The sequence below is a fragment of the Gobio gobio genome (genome assembly GCF_949357685.1).
Source record: "Gobio gobio genome assembly, chromosome: 13".
NCBI lineage: Eukaryota > Metazoa > Chordata > Actinopteri > Cypriniformes > Gobionidae > Gobio > Gobio gobio.
Window position 1 is genome coordinate 11,560,176 of NC_137106.1, and position 20,951 is coordinate 11,581,126.

Sequence of the window (20,951 nt, forward strand, 5' to 3'; positions counted from 1 at the left end):
ACATTAAATCCACACATTATGCACTAAACGTCACATTGTCATGTGCATTTAGTAATTATATTAGTATATTATATAAGTTTTAAGTAATGCTTGAAAACTCCAAATTAGCCTAAAAATCCTAACAAAAGACCGCTAGCATATGGCGCTACCTAATGCTCACACTTTGCACTTAGTTTTTAGCAACATTTGCATCTCTAGATTGATACATTTACTGTCAAACATCTTAAACCTACTAAACGTCATGTTTATATGACAAATAATAGCGACTTACAGCCTCATGAGGCCACGACTTCACTGTTAGAGCCACTCTTTAGCCATGACGCTTACACAATGAACTTAACTCAACACGAGTCATGCGGAAGTTACCATACACAATCTTCACCACAAGAGGGCGCTTGAAGGTCTGAATGTTGCTATTGCTTTTTATACATGTATTTTATGTCAAATGTCCCTTCAGGAGCGGGAACAACCCCTGCCTTTGGCGTTAGAAGCATAGACGGTGTCAAAATAGTTGGTGAGTCTGAATCAGCACTTATGGGAACCAATGGACGAGCATTAATGATTGCCATGACTTCTGCCATTAGTGTTGTGAGGACCTCATGGGTAAGGCGAGTTGGACCTGACTGCAGTAACATGGCGTCTAGAATGTGGCGGGCGATGCCAATAATTCTTTCTCATGATCCATCCATATGTGATGAGTGAGGCGTGTTGAATGTCCATGTATAGCCTTCGTTGCTGAGGTAGTCTTCGATCTCTGGGTGATCTGTACTGATTTTCAGCTCCTTACAGGCTCCAATAAAGTTGGTGCCACGGTCTGATATGAGAACTTTGGAAGGGCCTCTAACTGCAAAAAACCTTCTCAGTGCATTAATAAAGCATGAGGTGGACATAGATTCAATTACTTCTATGTGAACTGCACGAGTCCCTAAGCAACTAAATAAAACTGCCCAGCGTTTGCTTTCTGCAGCCCCACCCCTAGTCTTGCGAGTGACTACGAAGTCTAGTCTATGAAAGGGTTTAGAGTCCACAAGGGGCTTGTTTTTGGGATTCGTTCCCCTTTCTGCAGTTTCTTAATGTCCTCTTTGAATACATGTTGTTGGACACTTGAGATGACTAAGTTTAGCTTGAGTTTGAGGATTTGTAGTGTTTTGATCTGAAGCTTTGGACTTGTTTCTAGCTAGAGTAATGAGTTTTACCTTACCTCGTATGAGATGTTTCCATGTTGAGAATCGTTCGAACCGGTGTGAACTGGTTTGAACATTCGATGAGGTTCGATGCTGGCTTTAGTTGCATAGACATTCACGTCTGGTCGAATCTCTGAATCATGCTCTGGTTCTATTAGCTCGAATTCGTTTGGAATTCGGGAGCGAAGGCTGGCCTGTGTGGTTCGATCAAACAGACGAGCTACTGTAGCTCATATTGCTCAAGAAGTTAATGCTGGTTCTGATAGAAAGGTTTCAGAATACACAGTGCAGGAGCACGAGTTTGAGGCGTTTATTTGGCCTCAAAATCCCCCAGATGTCAATCCAATCGAGCATCTGTGGGATGTGCTGAACAAAAAAGTCGGATCCATGGAGGCCCCACCTCACAACTTACAGGACTTAAAGGATCTGTTACCACAGCACACCTTCAGACACACTTATTACCTTCAGGGGTCTAGTGGAGTCAATGCCTCGATGAGTCAGAGTTCTTTTGGTGGCAAAAGGGAGACCAACCCAATATTAGGTCATAATGTTATGCCTGATCAATGTTTATATATTAGATTTGTTTCGCTTGTTGGTTTTATTTCAGAGCCTCAAACAACTGGAAATGATGCATGATGATCAGTTTTAATCCATGGATATTTCAACAATGTAGTATAAAATACTACATTAATTATAGTTTGTTTGAAAGATTTTAATTTTAGTCGAGTAGATATGCTAAGTCAAATTGACATTGCATGACTTGAGGATGATGTAGCTTCAAAAAGGTATTTTATGGTGATTAACTGACTGATGTGAAGTGGCAGTCTACTGTATGTGTAAGTTAGGAGATGGTTTGTTAGTACTATGGCAGCAGTTTTAAGGCACAGCATTAATATCAACAAACCAATGAGCATTGACCCTGGTTTGTGTGTTCCTGTTAAATGCGCTTAAGGGCAATAATCATGAAGGTAATTAAACACACCTGTTCAACTGAATGGAAATGGTGCTTCAAGCTGCCCCAGTGTTTGTTCAAAGGTTTAGAAATGTTTGTTCAAATTGCCCCGTAGCCAGTACCATTTTCTTGTTTGCAAAATGAATGCACAATGCTGCTCAAACCTGGGTACTTTGTAAAGATGATCATATATGGTCCTCAACATCATACAAATTAAATCTCTTTCCCTTGAGAAAGACCCTATCTCACATCTCAACAATGTCTTAAACTGTACCCTGATTTGCCAAGATACCAAAGTCTACCATCAAAAGTCAGAGATCAGATTTATATATTATATAATGCTATGTATTCATATTTGTAATTAGCTTTTTTCACCTTTAATTTTAGTTTATAGGGTTAGTTCACCCAAAAATGTGTCATTAATTACTCGCCCTCATGCCGTTCCAAACCCGTAAGACTTTTGTTTGTCTGTCCCTCCATTGACAGCAACACAACCACCACTTTGACGCTTCAAGAAGTTCCTTAAGAGATCATAAAACTAATCCAGATGAATTAAGGGGTTTAGTTTGAAGCGACACGATTGAAGCGACACGATTGCTTTATGTAAAGAGATTTAATTTAGGCTTTTATTAAGTTAACACATCAGTTATTCGTAAACGGAGGCTAAAGCATGTTCACTTGACATGAGAGAACCAATGAGGTTCATTCTTGTGTTACGCATCACGTTTGAGCTTCCACAAGAACCAATGAGGTTTATTCTCGTGTTACGCATCACGTTTGAGCTTCCACAAGAACCAATGAGGTTCATTCTTGTGTTACGCATCATGTTTGAGCTTCCACAAGAACCAATGAGGTTCATTCTCATGTTACGCATTATGGGCACGTTCAAAGCTCAAACCGGTGCGCAACGTTTTCCTACGGTTTCCGGTTGAACGTCATGTTTCCTGTAAACGGTGTGCAACAGGTTTGAGATGCGTTTTATCTCGTTTGGTGGGTGTGTCAAAAATGTCAGCCCAATCAGCAGCAGCATGTGTATATAAAACACGCGGTATTAAAGAGACAGCTCACACAATGGGTCGAAGTAAAGTTGTTTACAAATGTGTCCGCTGCAGCTCAGAATGTATACGCAACAATTGAAGATATTAGAAGACCTGATTGTCGTAAAAAAAAAAAAATACAGTATATATATCAACATGATGATGTATTTATTTATATTTTTAGCTTCATTGTAAGGCAAATTTCACATAATATGGTAATTAAGTGCTTTACATAAAAATGAGAAAGAAAATACAAGCTATTAAAAAAGTAAGAACTAGAAAAATAATACAATTAAATTAGAATTGATTACCAGGAGATTAAAAAAGGTTCATTAAATGGGATTGGGGTGTTGTCTTTTACTCTGGACGGCAAGGGCAGTGATTGCATGTATTTTGCAGTATTAAACACGTATTTATATCGATTTCATCAGGCTCCGATAATTCCTCAAAAAGAACACTAAGAATGGCTTTCTCAGCTGCCATAGTTGCAACTCTTGCGTCATCAGAACAGGGTGTTCAACGCAGCATCGTTTCCGTTTAAAGAAAAAACGTTTTGCAACGTTTTGTTGGGGCTGAACGCAGCCCATGTTTGAGCTTCCTCAAGAACCAATGAGGTTCATTCTTGTGTTACGCATCACGTTTGAGCTTCCTCAAGAACCAATGAGGTTCATTCTCGTGTTGCGCATCACATTTGAGCTTCAGCAAGAACCAATGAGGTTCATTCTCGTGTTGCGCATCACGTTTGAGCTTCAGCAAGAACCAATGAGGTTCATTCTCGTGTTACGCATCACATTTGAGCTTCAGCAAGAACCAATGAGGTTCATTCTCGTGTTATGCATCACGTTTGAGCTTCATCAAGAACCAATGAGGTTCATTCTCTTGTCACGCAACACGTTTGAGCTTCAGCAAGAACCAATGAGGTTCATTCTCGTGTTACGCAACACGTTTAAGCTTCCTCAAGAACCAATGAGGTTCATTCTCTTGTCACGCAACACGTTTGAGCTTCAGCAAGAACCAATGAGGTTCATTCTCGTGTTACGCAACACGTTTAAGCTTCCTCAAGAACCAATGAGGTTCATTCTTGCATCAAGCAGGTTCGGTTGATCTTTTGTTAATGTTCGCTGATGTGAATAAAAGCCTAAATTCAATCTGTTCATCATATAAAGTGATCGACACTCTTGTGGAGTGAAGTGAGGTGTGGCCAAGTATGGTGACCCATACTTGGAATTTGTGCTCTGCATTTAACCCATCCAAGTGCACACACACACACAGTAGTGAACACAGACACACCGTGAACACACACCCAGAGCAGTGGGCAGCCATATTACTGCGGCGCCCTGGGAGCAGTTGGGGGTTCGGTGCCTTGCTCAAGGGTCTGTAACAACGAGTTTCGGGGAATAATTAATTCAAATGGTATAAATATTCATGAGTCTATGAGTATGATTTGCTTGTTGTACAGACAATATTAACGTATAACGGAACCTCTAATCATTTAAAAGTAACCTTTATCCAAATTGATTTCTTCATCAATTATCAATCTTACAAACCTTAAGAAACATTAATCTGCTTGATCAGGACAAATAATATTTCTTATGTTTGTACAATTTGTATCACTGAAGTAGTAGTACAGGAAAATCAAGCTTAAATGGGTAGCTAAAATCTTACGTCTCATTGACTTCGATATTTGTGAGCAAAACAATACGGATTCAATTTAATGCAATTATTGGGTTTTAGTAAAACAACTATAGAATACAAAGCTACGAGTCACACAGGGCCGGGGGTAAATATGCATATATATGTGGGAGAAAACAAACGATATGGTACAAACAAGGAAAAATCAAACTTAACGAATAATATAAAAGGAAAAAGAATGATGGAAAGAGAGAATTAACGAGGGAGAGAGAGAGAGAGAGAGAAAGACAGAGAGAGAGAGGCAGCTTCACCGCAATTTCACCAGAGCCCTCAAGAAATTCACAGTCCGGTGAATCAGGAATAATTCAGACAACCTTTTACAAGCAGTTTGATTGTGAAATAGAATACTTGCATTACTAGGGCTTCTCGTGTAAGTGTCTGAGTTCGAATCGTCTGGGAAGTTCGCTAAGGATTTGCGGGTCCCAGGAGAATTTCTTTGAAGTTTAGGAAAGTCGCTCCAGAAGTCTGCCGGTTTCTCTCTCCGTGGCGGGGATGCCAAAGGGGTCTTTCCCTCAGGGTGGCGAAGGCCGGGGTGGTCTTCCTCATTGTGGCGGAATGCAAAGAGTTAATGATCAGTTCCTGTTCTTATAGATGGGATGTCCGACGCCCAAAGAGTTGGAAGGATCCAATCACGTCCGGGGAGAAAGAAGGCGCAAGTGTTCCATTGTTTATGGATACCCCTCCTCTTGGTTAATCAATTGGGTGATAATTTTAAGCCTCTATTCTTAGAAAGCTGGTACTTCTGTAATAATGCATCTTGTTGTAATTTGTGAACGAGATTCGGTACAGTTGGGTCTCTGCAATAACAGAGATACCAAGAACTGTTATTCTGCGACGTGAGCGTACAGATATACAGGATTATCACAGTTACTGGAATACAGGGTTTGATTTACATACAGTAAACATCCTAGTTATTCTAATACATCGTATAAAGACATTAAATCAGCAAAATATATATATTTGAACATTATTGAGACAGTTTTGGTCCACATGGTTCAAATAACGTGTGTGTGTGTGTTTGGACAGTTCAGCGTGCTCAGCGATGTGGGTGTAAAGTCCCATGAATGTCTCGGGGCTATAACATTCAATGCTCCATTCTCTTGCGGAGACATTGTGGCTCCTTGGGTTGTTAATTAACTTCGATAGCCACATCAACACAAAAAGCCCTTTTGTTTAAATATGATCTGATTAGGAAAGTCACAAGAGCTGTGAGGAGTTCCATCCGGCCAGATGGCTCGATGCCATTGCATTATTGCTACAGGTCTCACCTCAGTTGTGGTATTGAGGATGGAGAAGAGCGCTGGTTATTCACTCCCCACACCGACAATTCCTGCCTGACCTGAGACTCGAACCGGCAACCTTCAGGTTACAAGTCCGACTCTTTAGACAATTTGGACTAAACCGCTCAATTCATATTATATGGATTAGTTTTACGATCTCTTTGTGAACTTTTTGAAGTGGTTGTTGAGTAGCTGTCAATGGAGGGACAAAAATCTCTCAGATTTTATACAAAATATCTTTGTTTGTGTTTCGAAAATGAATGAAAGTCCTACAGGTTTGGAACGACATGAGTAAATAATGACAGAATTTTCATTTTTGGGTGATTCTAAAACTATCCCTTTAAGTTTTAGTACTCCTTACATTTTTATTAGTTTTTTTTGTTTGTTTTTGATTTAAAATGTTCTATTTAGCTTTATTTATTTTTCAGTTTTTGTTTCAGTAATTTTAGTACTTCTACTTATTTTATTTAAATGTATTTTGCTTAATTTCATATTTCCTCTGAACTGAGATGTTCAACAAGCTCTACATATTCTCCAAAATACTCTACATCTCATTGATATTCCTCGTTTCCTGTCTTCTCTCCTCAGTGATGCTTTGACAGTTTGAAGGGCTTCTTGAGACCCGCGCCACTGCCATGGCGGTGCGCTCTGACCTGTTGGGTACGGCTCAGCCGGTGTTTGAGTCCTGGCCTGCAGGTGGTGGCAGTCCATTGGAGGAGCTGGACGTCAGGAGTTTCCTGGGCTCACTGATGGAGGAGAACAGCACAGCAGAGAGATGTTATCGCGCTCACTCCCGTAGCAGCGTCCTGCAAGGCCTGCCGTTTGGAGGAGTCCCCACTGTCCTCGCCATCAATGTCGTTGTGTGGCTGGTACAACATCCCTGCTAACATATTTCATTGTTTTGCTGCAACTGCATGACATTTAGGGCCATATTTACTAACAGCGTGCGCCAGCACAACACTCTTTTGGCATTAAAAACGACTGTCAATATTTACTAAAGACACACTGAAATTAGTGCTGAAAAGGAAGGACAGGGATATTTTTGCGTCTGACCTTATTGCATATGCATTTGTAGGAGTTTCACTTTCAAACACAACATTTATAGAATTTGCACCATTATCTTAAACCAGGCACTAATTGGTAGATTGCGCTGGCCATTTTGGAAATTATTACAATTGTTACTCACATTACAAGTAACTGAGTAACATGAGTTAAGTAATCGGATTACTTTTTTTCAAGTAATGAGTAACGTATTACTTCTAAATATCTGAGTTATTTTTTCAAATTAGTAATTTAAGTTACTTAGTTTTCTCTTTTATTGTCTGATACTTCTTTTGTCTCCATGTTGAGAGAAATCGTTGCATTGTGTGAGGCGTTGTGTGCGCTGTGTGAACATGATGATAATTATAGTTCTAGACTAAATTTGAGCATGCATTTTGCGTAAAAAGCATTCAGAATTCATCAAATAGAATAAAAAGAGTGAAATGCACACTATTAAGCAAACCTGCAGTAATTCAAATGTTAAATAATACACAATCTATGTATTTAATCTCACTTTATTAACCGCAATGTCTTTGCGGCTGACCTTAAGCAGCCAAAAAGCAAAGATGAATTTGTTTTCTTTTTATTGCTGGAGTGAGAGTGTTGAACTTTCTTCTTCTGCGACATTTCAGTTTTGGTGTGAAAGGGGCTTTACATCTGCCAAAAATGTAACTTTTGTGTAGTTAACAAATAAGCTAGCCCAGCCTAGGTGAGGAAAAATAATGCAAACGTTACATAATGTATTACTTTCCATTAAAAGTAACTAAGTAACCCAATTAGTTACTTTTTTTAGGAAGTAACTTGATATTGTAACACATTACTTTTAAAAGTAACTTTAATAATCACTTATAATAATCATACATAATTTAAATGATTAATTTTAGGCTGTACTTTATATTTATATTATTTTAATGATAAAATATTGGATTATTTCACTAATGAGAATTTGCTGAATTGTCATGAATATAATGGCACAATATAAAAAGTCTAAATTTGTTATTTGATTTTGGGGTTAAATATGACTCAGATTCTTTCCCATGGCATTCACCCAATCTTTAAAAAAAGAAAAGTTAACACACTTTAATTATTTTGAAGAAAAGCAAACCTACTGCATATACACTGAAAAAAATGGTGACCTAAAATGGTAACATTTAAGGTTTATTAAAGTCAATAATATGTAATGTTGTTGAATCAACCTAAATATATTGATTTATACCACCAAAACTACATTATATTAGAAGAATTATAGGTAGAATTAGCTCTTTAAATTAACAATTGCAGGTTACCACTTTTTGCAGTGTATATACGGTATATGTCTGTAGATTCTGCCATTCAAAGATTTGGTGGTATGTTTTTAAAAGAAGTCTCTTACACTTACCAGGGCTGCATTTATTTGATAAAAAAAAAAAAATTAAGACGTTTTAAAGCTGAAATTTCAGAAGCCATTTCTTTTTTTTAGTGTAACATGATCCTTCAGAAATAATATCCTGATTTTATTTCTTATGGTTATCAATGTTGCAACAGTTATGCTGCTTAAAATGTCAGTGGAAAAGTATGAAGTGTTGACATTTCTTTGATAAATAGAAAGTTCAAAGAATAGCATTTCATTAAAATTTCATTTTTTTGTAACAATGTTAAGTCTTTACTGTCACTTTTGATCGATTCAATGCATCTTTTCTGAATAAAAGTAATAATTTCTTACTTAATTGAATATTTACTGACCGTGTAATTTGAGTTGAACTCAACAACCAAATCGATCAAGAACGAATCGCTCATGATTAAATCATAAACTTTGCAGTTATTTTTGGTGACGCTAGTGGGGCAGAAATAACACTCTTCATCTTAAAGTTTAGAATAAGTTGCTAACCAGGAACCTAGGAAGCAAAATAGAGACTTGGAGCTTCCCAGTAGTCAGTGTTTTCTGTTGTCTTTTCATTGACTGTTCCTTCCGGAGTGGTTATGAACACAAGTGTGCATGCAGACCGCACTGCCTGTTAGTTTCCAAGACAACCACACACCTCGTCTCTCTTCGGCCAAAGAAATGGCTAATTATTACTGCTGCCCAAGGGGTCTAGTGAGTGCAAGGGTTTACTTCCACAAATAGTTCTTATTCTTGTATTTATATCATAGCTTTGGCACACATTTAAAGTGACACAATGTCTTCTGGGTATATTCTGGAATATTCACATCTTTTAAAATGCATGAGCATCTGATATTGTTCCCTGTGCGGCTAATTTACTAGCAGTTATGCTGTTTTTATTAACATTATGCTGATAGGTTTGGTGTATTTTTATTGTAGTTCCTGCTTCTAATCTTCTCCTGTTTGAGGAAGGCAGCGTGGGACTACGGCCGCCTGGCTCTTCTCATGGAAAATGACAGGTATCATCTCATAACTGTTTGCAGAATGCATTAAGATGTAAATAATTGAACAACTGTGTGTGGTGGTTGAGTGAACTGAATGCTTAGCAGGTCAGTGTGAGATCCTGGCGCCACCTGCTGGTTACACAGGACATAGTTTGATTATTATATTATTTTGCATGATGTTATTATACATTTTATTTATAAGCACCTTACACTCAATGATACCTTATGATGATCCAATTATGTAATGATCCTCATTACAGCCTGGACAGACAAACACATAAAAGTTAAAATCTTAAAATGAGATTTAAAAACAAGAAGACTTTCACTTTTTCACACATCCTGTGCAAGTTCCATAAATAGGGAGATGCGTGAAAGCTCAGGACAGAAAGCTCAGAAGTTGTGTGAGTTCGAGAGAGAACAACAGTAAGTGCAGAAGACGATCTTAAGGTACGAGTAGGGGTGTAGATGTGAAGAAGGTCAGATAATAAGTATGAAGATTATTGAGTGCCTTGTAAATAGTGTAAGGAGTAGGATTTTAAAATCAATATGGTATTTAAACCAATGCAAGTGTCATAGTATAGGAGTAATATGTTCGGTTCAAATCATTTGTGCAGCTGAATACAATGAAGTTTGCTGAGAAGCTTTTAAGGAAGGCTGTAGAAAAGGGTGTTACAATAATCAATAAATGTGTGATGTCACTAAATCATGATTAAGATTAGCTGTGCTCTTCACTGAGAGAGCAGGAAAAAGTTGATTAATATTACGTGTGTGAAAATATGCAGATCGAGTGACACTATTTATATGAGTGCATTTGCTATTTAAACAACACGTGGCACTGGACATGATAACTGCGTCGGGCTGAAACTAGCAAAAAACACTTGTCACGCCTGCCGTCGCATTGCCTGGGTTTATGATAGGGCCCATAGAATTCAACCGATTCGTTCAAACCAGCTGATTCATTCATGAAAGAAGCATGTGTCCACTAACTTCATGAATGGGTCATTGAATCATTGACTCACCCAATTCGTTCAGAAATAGTGAATCATTCCAGAACGAAACATGCAGTGTTGCTTAGGAACTTTCCTTCTTTTTATTGTACTATTTTTGTTAACAAAATCTCATGACCAATACGTACGTATTGAGGTGGCTAATTTGTATGATTTCGTACGAATGATAACATTAAACCCCGCCCCTAAACCTACCCGTCACTGCGGTTTGGACTAATCATACAAATTCATACAAGTGAGGTACAAATTAGCCACCTTGTAAAATATGTATGAATAGCCGTGAGATCGGGTTGGCAAAAACGGTTAAAATTGACAACGCTGTGTCTAAAAATGGTCAATTCATATAATCAATTTATAAGTGGATTAATTGTTATTGTGTTCCATTGTTTATTAAACTCACATTTCGCAATCATGCTGATAAATTCGAGAAAATAGCATTTCTTCTTGTGTGATATTGTTTAACTATATTATGTTATAAACACAATACAAGGACATGTAAAAGTGCACAATGCTATCTTGGCCTGGCTCCGCCCTCCTATGTACTTTCGCTCAATTTTCATTTTCCTTCAGGACTCCGTCTGGGATTGCGGTATATTCTCTGGTTTTCTCCGTTCAAATTTTAACCTGTCCAATCAGCGAACAGAGGGAGCGGCTGAGAACGATGACGTTGATGTCGTGCGCTAGCTTCAGATGACATACATCATGACCAAACGTTAGCGATTGGTTATGGTAGACCCAGAGTGGCTCTGGGCAGATCCAATAGTTTTAAACTTCAACAGAGTACCCGCCTTCAAGGAAGTGAACGCTTGTCAATGGAGAGTGGCCAGACTCTCTGTACAAATGAAATGTACGAGAGTCTGGTAGGACAAGGCTAATGCTATCTTACGTCAACGCCAGACTAAGTTTGCTTGTTGTTAAGTAAAGTACTGTCAAAGATGACAATAAAACTTTTAACCTGTTTAGACAGAGATACTGGAAATTGATCAATGTTCACAGAGGCACAGTAACATTTAGCCAGATTGGTTTTTGAACTTACAGTATAAGAAGAGTTTTGAGTTTTACTACTGTTAAGTTTCAGAAGATTGGATGTAAACCAAGCTTTAAACTCAGTTTAGCAATCTGAGAGGATAGATGGGAAGAGATAAAATTTCCTAAAATATTATATAAATAAGAGAGTGCTTCAGCTGTACAAATTGAGTACGACCCATGAGATATGATCGAAGCCCAGTCAAAGGGGTACCAGTGACTCCAATAGCATCTAATCTGTCTAACAGAATTCTGTGTGAAATGGTATACAAATGCTGCACTCAAATCAAGCAGAACAAGTATAGATGAAAGTCCAGAGTCAGCAGCTGACAAGAAGTCATTAGAGATCTTAACTAATGCATTTGCAACACTATGATGTTAACAGAATATATTAATATATGAGATTTATACATATTATAAAAATGATTACATTATATATACAATATACATAGTGTTTATATTGTCATGTACTCTTTTTCATCCATTTTGCATACCATTGAATTTTTTCTCATGTTTTTAAGAAACATTAAGTTATTATTAAAACCTTTCAGCTCACACACACACACAGTGTCCCTGAGGGAGACGTGGGTGGAATTTGATCATAAGTCTAAAGATTCATGTAGTTCTGTTGAGGCAGTGTTGCTTTATTCAGCATCAGCATGTAGCATTAATGTCTTTGTGTATGCGAAAGTGCCGGTGATTTTCAGTGTGCGCTGATGCAATGCTTTGCAAATATACACAGAGGAATTGCTTGGCCCTCACAGTAATAATATTTTTACATTTGCGCACACTAGAATTTTACCTGATCCTTTTCTTATGAAAGACTTGTGGGTGGAAATGTTGACTCTTTTCTGATTTTGGGGCTAATTATACTTGAGTAATTTTGAAACAGGCAATGAGGCAGAAAAAACTGAGAAGACAATGACTAATTGTCACATGGGAAATGTTCAGAGTTGTTGTATCTCAGTTATTCAGTCAAACTCTTGGTTTATCTGTGGTTATCAAATACTTCTTTCTTCAAAACCATGTTGGTAACACTTTACAGTAAGGTTCCATATAGATAACTGCATTAGTTAACATGAACTACAATGAAATACTTCTAAAGAATAAATTAATCTTAGTTAATGTTGATTTGAACATTCATTAATACATTATTCAAGTTGCATTTTTGGTGTCTTTTTTACACATATTACATGTAGATACTATAGTAATAACAGTGAATTAGGCATAATTACATGCAACTAACCCCTAAGCCTAATTAAAATCCCCATAGTAATTACATGTTGTTTATTGAAATTATTGGTACTCAGTACATAAATGTATAATTACACTAACATTAACTAATGGGACCCTATTTTAAAGTGTTATCACTATCTTTCTTGTTATCACTAAGATTCATTCAAGCATGTGTCTACTACTATATAATGAAAGTAACTTTTAACTGAAAAGTTCAACTGCGTTCTCAGGATGAAGGTGTGTTCGATATATCATAATTTATATAATTAATTCAGTTAATTTTCTGCTGGCCAAAATAATGTTTTGGATTTTAAATACAGATATCTTGTATGGCTTTTGAATTTATAGAATTCATATTTTAAATAATATGTTATGTGTGTTAAATTAACTGGCATTTGTGAAAATGTATTGTAGCCTTTTTGTTGTCAAGAGTCTAAGGAATGAGAAGCTTAAATTTTGTAATATTTATAAGAAACAAAATAGAACTTCACTTCACTTCATACCTATCTTGAAAAATATGGAGAAAAAAGTGGGATAACTGGTCCCATTCTATATATACTCTATACACCGATCAGGCATAACATTATGACTACATCTATTAGCTAGTATTGTGTTGGAATTTGGAGGCCAAGTCAAAACCTCAAACTCGTTGTTGTGCTCCTCAAACCATTCCTGAACCATTTTTGCTTTGTGGCATTGCATTATCCTGCTGAAAGAGCCACAGCCACAAAAAGGTTGTACATGGTCTGCAACAATGCTTTGGTAGATGGTACGTGTCAAAGTAACATCCACATGGATGGCAGGACCCAAGGTTTCCCAGCAGAACATTGCCCAAAGCATCACACTGCCTATGCCACCTTGTGGTGCCATGTGTTCCCCAGGTAAGCGGCCATCCACGTGATGTAAGAGAAAACGTGATTCATCAGACCAGTCCGACTTCTTAAATTGCTCTGTGATCCAGTTCTGATGCTCACGTGCCCACTGTTGGTGCTTTCAGCGGTGTACAGGGGTCAGCATGGGCACCCTGACTGGTCTGGGGCTATGCAGCTCCATACGCAACAAACCGCGATGCACTGTGTATTCTCACACATCTTTCTATCAGAACCAGCATTAACTTCTTGAGCAATTTGATCTACAGTAGCTCGTCTGTTTGATCGAACCACACGGGCCAGCCTTCGCTCCCCACATGTATCAATGAGCCTTGACCAATGTGAGCTTCAGTTTTGGAGATGCTCTGACCCAGTCGTCCAGCCACCACAATTTGGCACTTGTCAAACTCGCTCAAATCCTTACGCTTGGCCATTTTTCCTGCTTCTAACACATCAACTTTGAGGACAAAATTTTCACTTGCTGCCTAATATATCCCACCCAATAACAGGTGCCGTGATGAAGAGATAATCAGTGTTATTCATAATCATAATGTTATGCCTGATCGATGTATAATATTATAAAATGGGAATAATTTTTCCAAATTTCTAACAGTATGTGTTGTTTCCTTAAGTGTATTTTGTGAAAAAGTATTACCTGTCCATTTTATTGTTTGTCTTTGTTCTGTAGCTTGACATCCCTATTCTATGGAGAACAAAGTGAGAAGGAGAAAACCCCGTCAGAATCCAGCCCATCAGACTCAGAGACCAAGGACACGGTGAGAATCTTTTGTAAATGAAAAGAACAAGAAATAAAGCATCACACACGTTTAAGAAATGTTTGATCAGGATCTCCGTTGGAATTTGGCAGTGCAAAAACCCTCTCACATCATAAGGCCTGCACTTCGTTATCGACGCCAACCCTACCTAGAAACGAATAAAAGCATGAGTACAACTAATAGAGTTTTTTAAAGGGGTCATGACATGAGAAATCAAACTTGCCCTGATCTTTTGACACATATGTGGTCTTTGTACTATTAAAACATTCTGCAAGTTTCATTTATAGCTTAAACATCCTCCTCATTATAATCAAAGTATTTATTTAATCAAGCTCCAAAAACGGCTCGTTTTGATATTGTGGGATGACAGGGATCTGTGGGCATTTGCATATGCTTGCCTCTAGAGCAAGACATCGACCAATAGTTTTACATCACACCATAGGCCCCGCCCACTGGCATTCAGTCGCGGCTGTGAGCATTGTGTCAAAAGCAGAGGTGGACAAAGTACACAACTCTATTACTTGAGTAAAAGTTAAAGTACTACTAGTCAAATATTACTCCGTTACAAGTGAAAGTTCTAAAAACAGATTTTTACTTAAGTAAAAGTACAGAAGTATTTGTTTTTAAAAGTACTTGAGTATCAAAAGTAAATTAAATTTTTATGTCAATGCATTGTTTTATTATTGTTGCATTGTTGTATAAATGCATTTATTATTTATTATTTCACCATGGTGGTTTAAGCCAGTCAGTGATGCTCCATCCGACATACGACTACCTTAAACTAATTTAAATACTTGTATAAAAGTTACAAAGCACTTTACAAAGCTGCTGTCACTTTAAGGCCAAATGCACGGATCCAATACACTGATACACATCCGATGTTCTCCCAACTGTTTACTCTTCTCTTTCTCCCAGACGTATTCGAGACATGCATCAAGTGTATGCCAACTAAACTAATCTTTAATCTTTTCAGAAAACTGAAATATACTTTTTAAGTATGGCCATGGGTGCACACACTGCGCAGAGGAACCACCTTCTTACATTTTGCTATAAACTGATCAGTGTTCAAAAAATGTTGGGAAACTTCACATGACCCTACAAGAGTGATTACTGATAGGCTGTCTGCAAAAAAAACACAACAAAAAACCTTTTAAAGAAGAAAAAATCATCCACTGACTTTCAAAGCTGCTACAGAAACGACTTTCGACTTTGAGGACCTTGATAGAAATATAGTGGAGTAAAAAGTAAGATATTTGTCTTTTAAATGTAGTGAAGTTAAAGTAGATACAAGTAAAGTGTACTTGAGTATAGTACTAAAGTAAATGTACTTAGTTACTGTCCACCTCTGGCAAATAGAAGCCATTATAATCACTGATGCTGTCTACACTGGATACAGTATACAGATTCCCTTCCGACATACTCCTCGTGCTTGAGTCTGCTGACAACGGGACAAAAGGAAGAGTGAAAGAACGTTCGTTTTGACGCGTCCACTTTAAACAGCTCATGTAGAGACTTCAGAAGGATCCCAGCGTCGGAAAGTGGATGATTTATTTTAATATTTTATATGGATTATGTTTTTCAAAACGCTTACTCTCGTGCAATAGCGAGAGGGTGATATAAAAAAATCTTTATTACATTTTAAGTGAACCTCAAGGAGCGTATTAAAATAATAAAACAATCCATGTCATGACCCCTATAAAGTCACTCACTATCGTTGATGCAAATTTACAACTGCTGAAACGTGAAGACATAAAGAGGCACATATAAAGTTCAATCTGTCGACGTGGATTAGTCAGCCGCTGTTACGAAGCGTCGCCCCAGAGCTGATGTCATATAAAATAGCCTGTGCACTTAGACGCTATTTTCTTTTATGCACACTATCTGTCCGTTTATATCCTGACCTCACTTTGTCTCCTTTGGTTTTATGTGCAGTGACAGTTCAAGCCATCACAGCCACGTTAAAGATATTGCATGCATTTGCATGGCTTTTTCCACTTGTTACGCTATCCGTGTTCACTTAAAGAACAAATGATTCTGACAGATGCTAAGCTAGCCAGACGCGCTCTGTTTTTTTATTTTTTATATGCCAGACCTTTTTATGACACCGTTGTCTTCCCTCCCTCTCTTTATAGGGCTTCTGTTCCTGGCTCACATCTTTGTACCACATGAAGTAAGTGTGCAAGAAGTGGTGATGTCATCATCATCCGGCATCCTGTTTGCTCATGTTATATCTCATTAAGAAGGGAAAACACAGGGTGAAGGTGGACCGGGCACTTTACCAGCCTGGATACGCTCAAAAGCCTTTCAGAACCGTAAACCGGCTGCTAGTCTGTCTCCACGGTTGCCGAGATGTTATTTGGACGAGTCGGATGGCATGATGGTGCCATATTTAGCTGGTTCCTTTAAAAGCTTCTTGATCTCTCCGGAGACCGAGAGGCCATGCTGAGAGTTTCCTCGCTCTGTGTGAGGCAAGGCTGTGTGTTTTTGTGTGAATGAGGGCTCCTTGTAATCATAATAGCCCTCAACGCCCTTATGTATTTGTGTGGTCTTTTAAAAAGGCTGCTACACATACTATATTGTATATAATTCACTGAAAACTCTCTAGTCTAGAAAACTCTTAACTACTAGAGTGTAGCCAGCAAAACCAAGCTCAAGCTCAGAGAATTCACATGTGTCATTGACATGGAAGATTGTCCACGCTTAAGAAAAGGAAAAATATTTTAAAAGGAAAGAATAAATCTAGTTTTCAAAGTGCGCCAAGTTTGTCTTCATGTTGGTTTCATGTGGTTTTGAAAAACTTTAATATACATACTGTACAGTTCAAAAGCTTGGGGTCAGAAATATTTTATATATATATATACTCACCAAAAATACAGTAAAAACAGTAATATTGTGAAATATCATTACAAACACTGTTCCCATTCAGTCGGTCACGTTCGACGTACGTCGGACGTACCGACGAATTGCGCGCGTCACTCGGCGCCTCCGATGCGCGGTCGAGACTATGATGCCTCAAACGGGGTTGAGTCCCTTCGCTTATACCCCGATCTAGTCTCTTTTCTGGTGCACCAGAGGGGGGACTATTTTGGCTGATAAGCCTGGGTGGCCTGAGGATTACAGTGAGGCTTCCCCGCCGCGTACATCTCTGTGGGCCCCTCACTCCTCTATCGCATCGCAAGCATGTTGAGACTGTGTTCGTGGGTGGTCTATGCTCTCTCACGAGAGCATGGCCACGTCGGCGCGCTGTTCATCTTGCCTTTTTCATAGGGGCTTGAGTGATCAGCGCGCCGTGTGCCGTCTCACGGCCACGCCCACTGTCTCACGTGTCTGCTGGTAGCTTACAGATGGGATTGCTGGTCCTTGAAAGGGGACCTAGCATTTCATTTGGGGCTCTAGCAGAGGACAGATGTCAATCGCTGCATCGGAGAGAGGGCTGTTATGTGTTGAAAATGAAGATGATGCTGAGATTCCCACCGTAATAGTGGGCGCTCGTGCTGAATCAGATTCATACTTGACAGCCATGCTTTCCCGGATGGCTGAGGCATAGTGCAACGCGTAAATCGCCTTGCCTGCCCCTTGCCTTTTTTCGGATGTGCATTGGAAGGCTTTGGCATTGTGGAACTATTGGTGCCAAAATATGGAACACCAATAGGGCCATAATCTGTATAAAGTTTTCCTCTCTCTCACTACCCTCATCGGTGGGGTGGCAGTGCCACAAAGCCTTGCCACGCTCAGCCCCTCCTTCATTTGGGAGCGCGCTTGGCGGTGGTCGGCGCTCCCATGCCTCGCCACCCTCAGACGCCTCTCCCTTCGCCAGCAGGGGGCGCCGGCTGTGGGAACGCACTCAAGCGGCCTCCCCACACTCGCACGCCCCCTCCGCGGACACAGGTAAGTGTTGCACAGCACACTCAGATCCCACTTCGGGCCGCTCCATGCCGTCCGAGTCGGATCCCTGCATTCCGCGTCGCTGCCCCGTTGCGGGTACGTCTGTGGTTAATCCCCTTGCTTGGTGTCTGGAAGCCTGGCTAGAGCTTCCCAGCCCGTCTCGGGGCCGTACCATCAGACTCGGCTATGCGATTCAGTTCGCCAGGCGTCCCCCTAAGTTTGGGGGCGTTCACTTCCCAGTAGCGAAGGAGAGCGCCCCCGTGCTCCGGGCGGAGATCGCAGTCCTACTGGCGAAGGACGCGATGGAGCCGGTCCCTCCAGCCGATATGAGGTCCGGGTTCTACAGCCCGTACTTCATTGTACCCAAGAAAGGCGGCGGGTTATGGCCGGTCTTGGACCTGCGATTCTTGAACCGGTCCCTTCACAGGCTGCCGTTCAGAATGCTAACGCAGTAGCACATCTTCAGGTGCGTCCGTCCCCAAGATTGGTTTGCAGCGATCGACCTGAAGGACGCGTACTTTCATTCTCGTTTCCCCTCGACCGGCCCTTTCTGCGCTTCGCGTTCGAGGGACGGGCATGTCAGTACCGCGTCTTACCCTTCGGCCTGTCCCTCTCGCCCCGCGTCTTTACGAAGGTTGCGGAGGCGGCCATTGCTCCCATGAGAGAGCATGGTGTTCGCATCCTCAACTACCTCGACGACTGGCTGATTCTTGCCCAGTCGCGAGGGCAGTTGTGCGAACACAGGGACAAGGTGCTCAGTCACCTCAGCCAGTTGGGACTTCGGGTCAACTGGGAGAAGAGCAAACTCTGCCCCACGCAGAGGATCTCTTTTCTCGGTATGGAGATAGACTCGGTCGCCATGACTGCGCACCTCACCGAGGAGCGTGTCCAGTCGGTGTTGAACTGCCTGAATTCGTTCAAAGGCAGGACAGCGGTTCCACTGAAACATTTTCAGAGGCTCCTGGGGCATATGGCATCCGCAGCTGCAGTAACGCCGCTCGGATTGCTTCACATGAGACCGCTTCAACGCTGGCTACACGATCGAGTCCCGAGATGGGCGTGGCACAGCGGTTCCCTCTGCGTCCAAGTGACTCCGAGGTGCCGCCAAACCTTCGGCCTGTGGTCGGACCCTTTGTTTCTCCGGGCGGGAGTCCCCCTAGAACAAGTGTCCAGGCACTCGGTTGTCTCCACGGATGCCTCATCCACGGGTTGGGGTGCCACGTACAACGGGCTTGCAGCTTCGGGCCTGTGGACGGGGCCTCAGCTGCAATGGCATATCAATTGCCTCGAGTTGTTAGCAGTTCGTCTTGCACTCAGCCGCTTCAAAGTGCCGCTCAGAGGCAAGCACGTTCTGGTCCGGACGGACAACACTGCGGCCGTAGCGTACATCAACAAACAGGGTGGTCTACGCTCCCGTCGCATGTCGCAACTCGCCCGCCATCTCCTCTTATGGAGTCAGAAGCATCTGAGGTCGCTTCGTGCTATTCACATTCCGGGCCTGCTCAATCGTGCGGCCGACGAGCTGTCACGTCAGCAGGTACTTCCGGGAGACTGGCGACTCCATCCCCAGGCGGTCCAGCTAATCTGGAGTCGTTTCGGGGCCGCACAGGTAGACCTGTTTGCCTCCCCAGAGACGACCCACTGTCAGTGGTTTTATTCCTTGACCGAGGGGACCCTCGGGTCGGATGCCCTGGCCCACAGCTGGCCCCGGGAAGAACGCAAGTATGCGTTTCCCCCAGTGAGCCTTCTTGCGCAGACACTGTGCAAAGTCAGGGAGGACGAGGAGCAGGTCCTGTTGGTCGCTCCGTATTGGCCCAACCGGACTTGGTTCCTGGAACTAGTGCTCCTTGCGACAGCACCTCCCTGGCCCATTCCTCTGAGGCAGGACCTCCTGACTCAGAGACGGGGCACCCTATGGCACCCGCGTCCAGACCTCTGGAAACTCCATGTCTGGTCCCTGGACTGGACGCGGAGGTTCTAGGTGACCTACCGCAAGCGGTAGTTGACACCATCACTTCCGCTAGAGCCCCCTCTACGAGGCGCCTCTATGCGTTGAAGTGGAACCTGTTCGTCGATTGGTGCTCTTCTCGCCGAGAAGACCCCCGAAGACCCCTCGATCGCATCTGTGCTTACCTTTCTACAGGATGGGTTGGAGCGAAGGCTGTCTCCCTCCACCCTCAAGGTCTATGTCGCCGCTATCGCCGCTAATCATGAGCTCGTAGATGGGAAATCTCTAGGTAAGCACGATCTGATCGTCAGGTTCCTTAGGGGAGCGAGGAGATTAAATCCGCCTCGTCCTCCCTCTATACCCTCTTTGGACTTAGCTCTGGTGCTTACTGCACTACAGAGAGAACCCTTTGAGCCTCTGCAGTCAGCTGAGTTGAAAATCCTGTCGTTAAAGACTATACTCCTGATTGCGTTGGCCTCCATCAAGAGGGTAGGGGACCTGCAGGAATTTTCGGTCGACGAATCGTGCCTGGAATTCGGGCCCGGTAACTCTCATGTGATCATGAGACCCCGGCCTGGATACGTGCCCAAGGTTCCCGCTACTCCCTTCCGGGACCAAGTGGTGAGCCTGCAAGCGCTGCCTTCGGAGGAGGCA

The 20,951-nt window shown here is 41.4% G+C and overlaps 1 protein-coding gene across 1 annotated transcript in view; it reads left to right on the forward strand.

Moving 5' to 3' along the window:
- Positions 1-20,951, forward strand: part of tmem63c (transmembrane protein 63C) — a gene marked incomplete at its 3' end in the record, with an annotated part of 95,398 nt that overhangs the window by 32,361 nt on the left and 42,086 nt on the right. Inside the window, exons 2-5 of the mRNA XM_079832642.1 lie at positions 6,734-7,014; positions 9,486-9,565; positions 14,377-14,464; positions 16,597-16,634. Coding sequence (XP_079688768.1) covers positions 6,781-7,014; positions 9,486-9,565; positions 14,377-14,464; positions 16,597-16,634 — 440 coding nt within the window. The 5' untranslated portion in view covers positions 6,734-6,780. The remainder of the gene's footprint in view (positions 1-6,733; positions 7,015-9,485; positions 9,566-14,376; positions 14,465-16,596; positions 16,635-20,951) is intronic.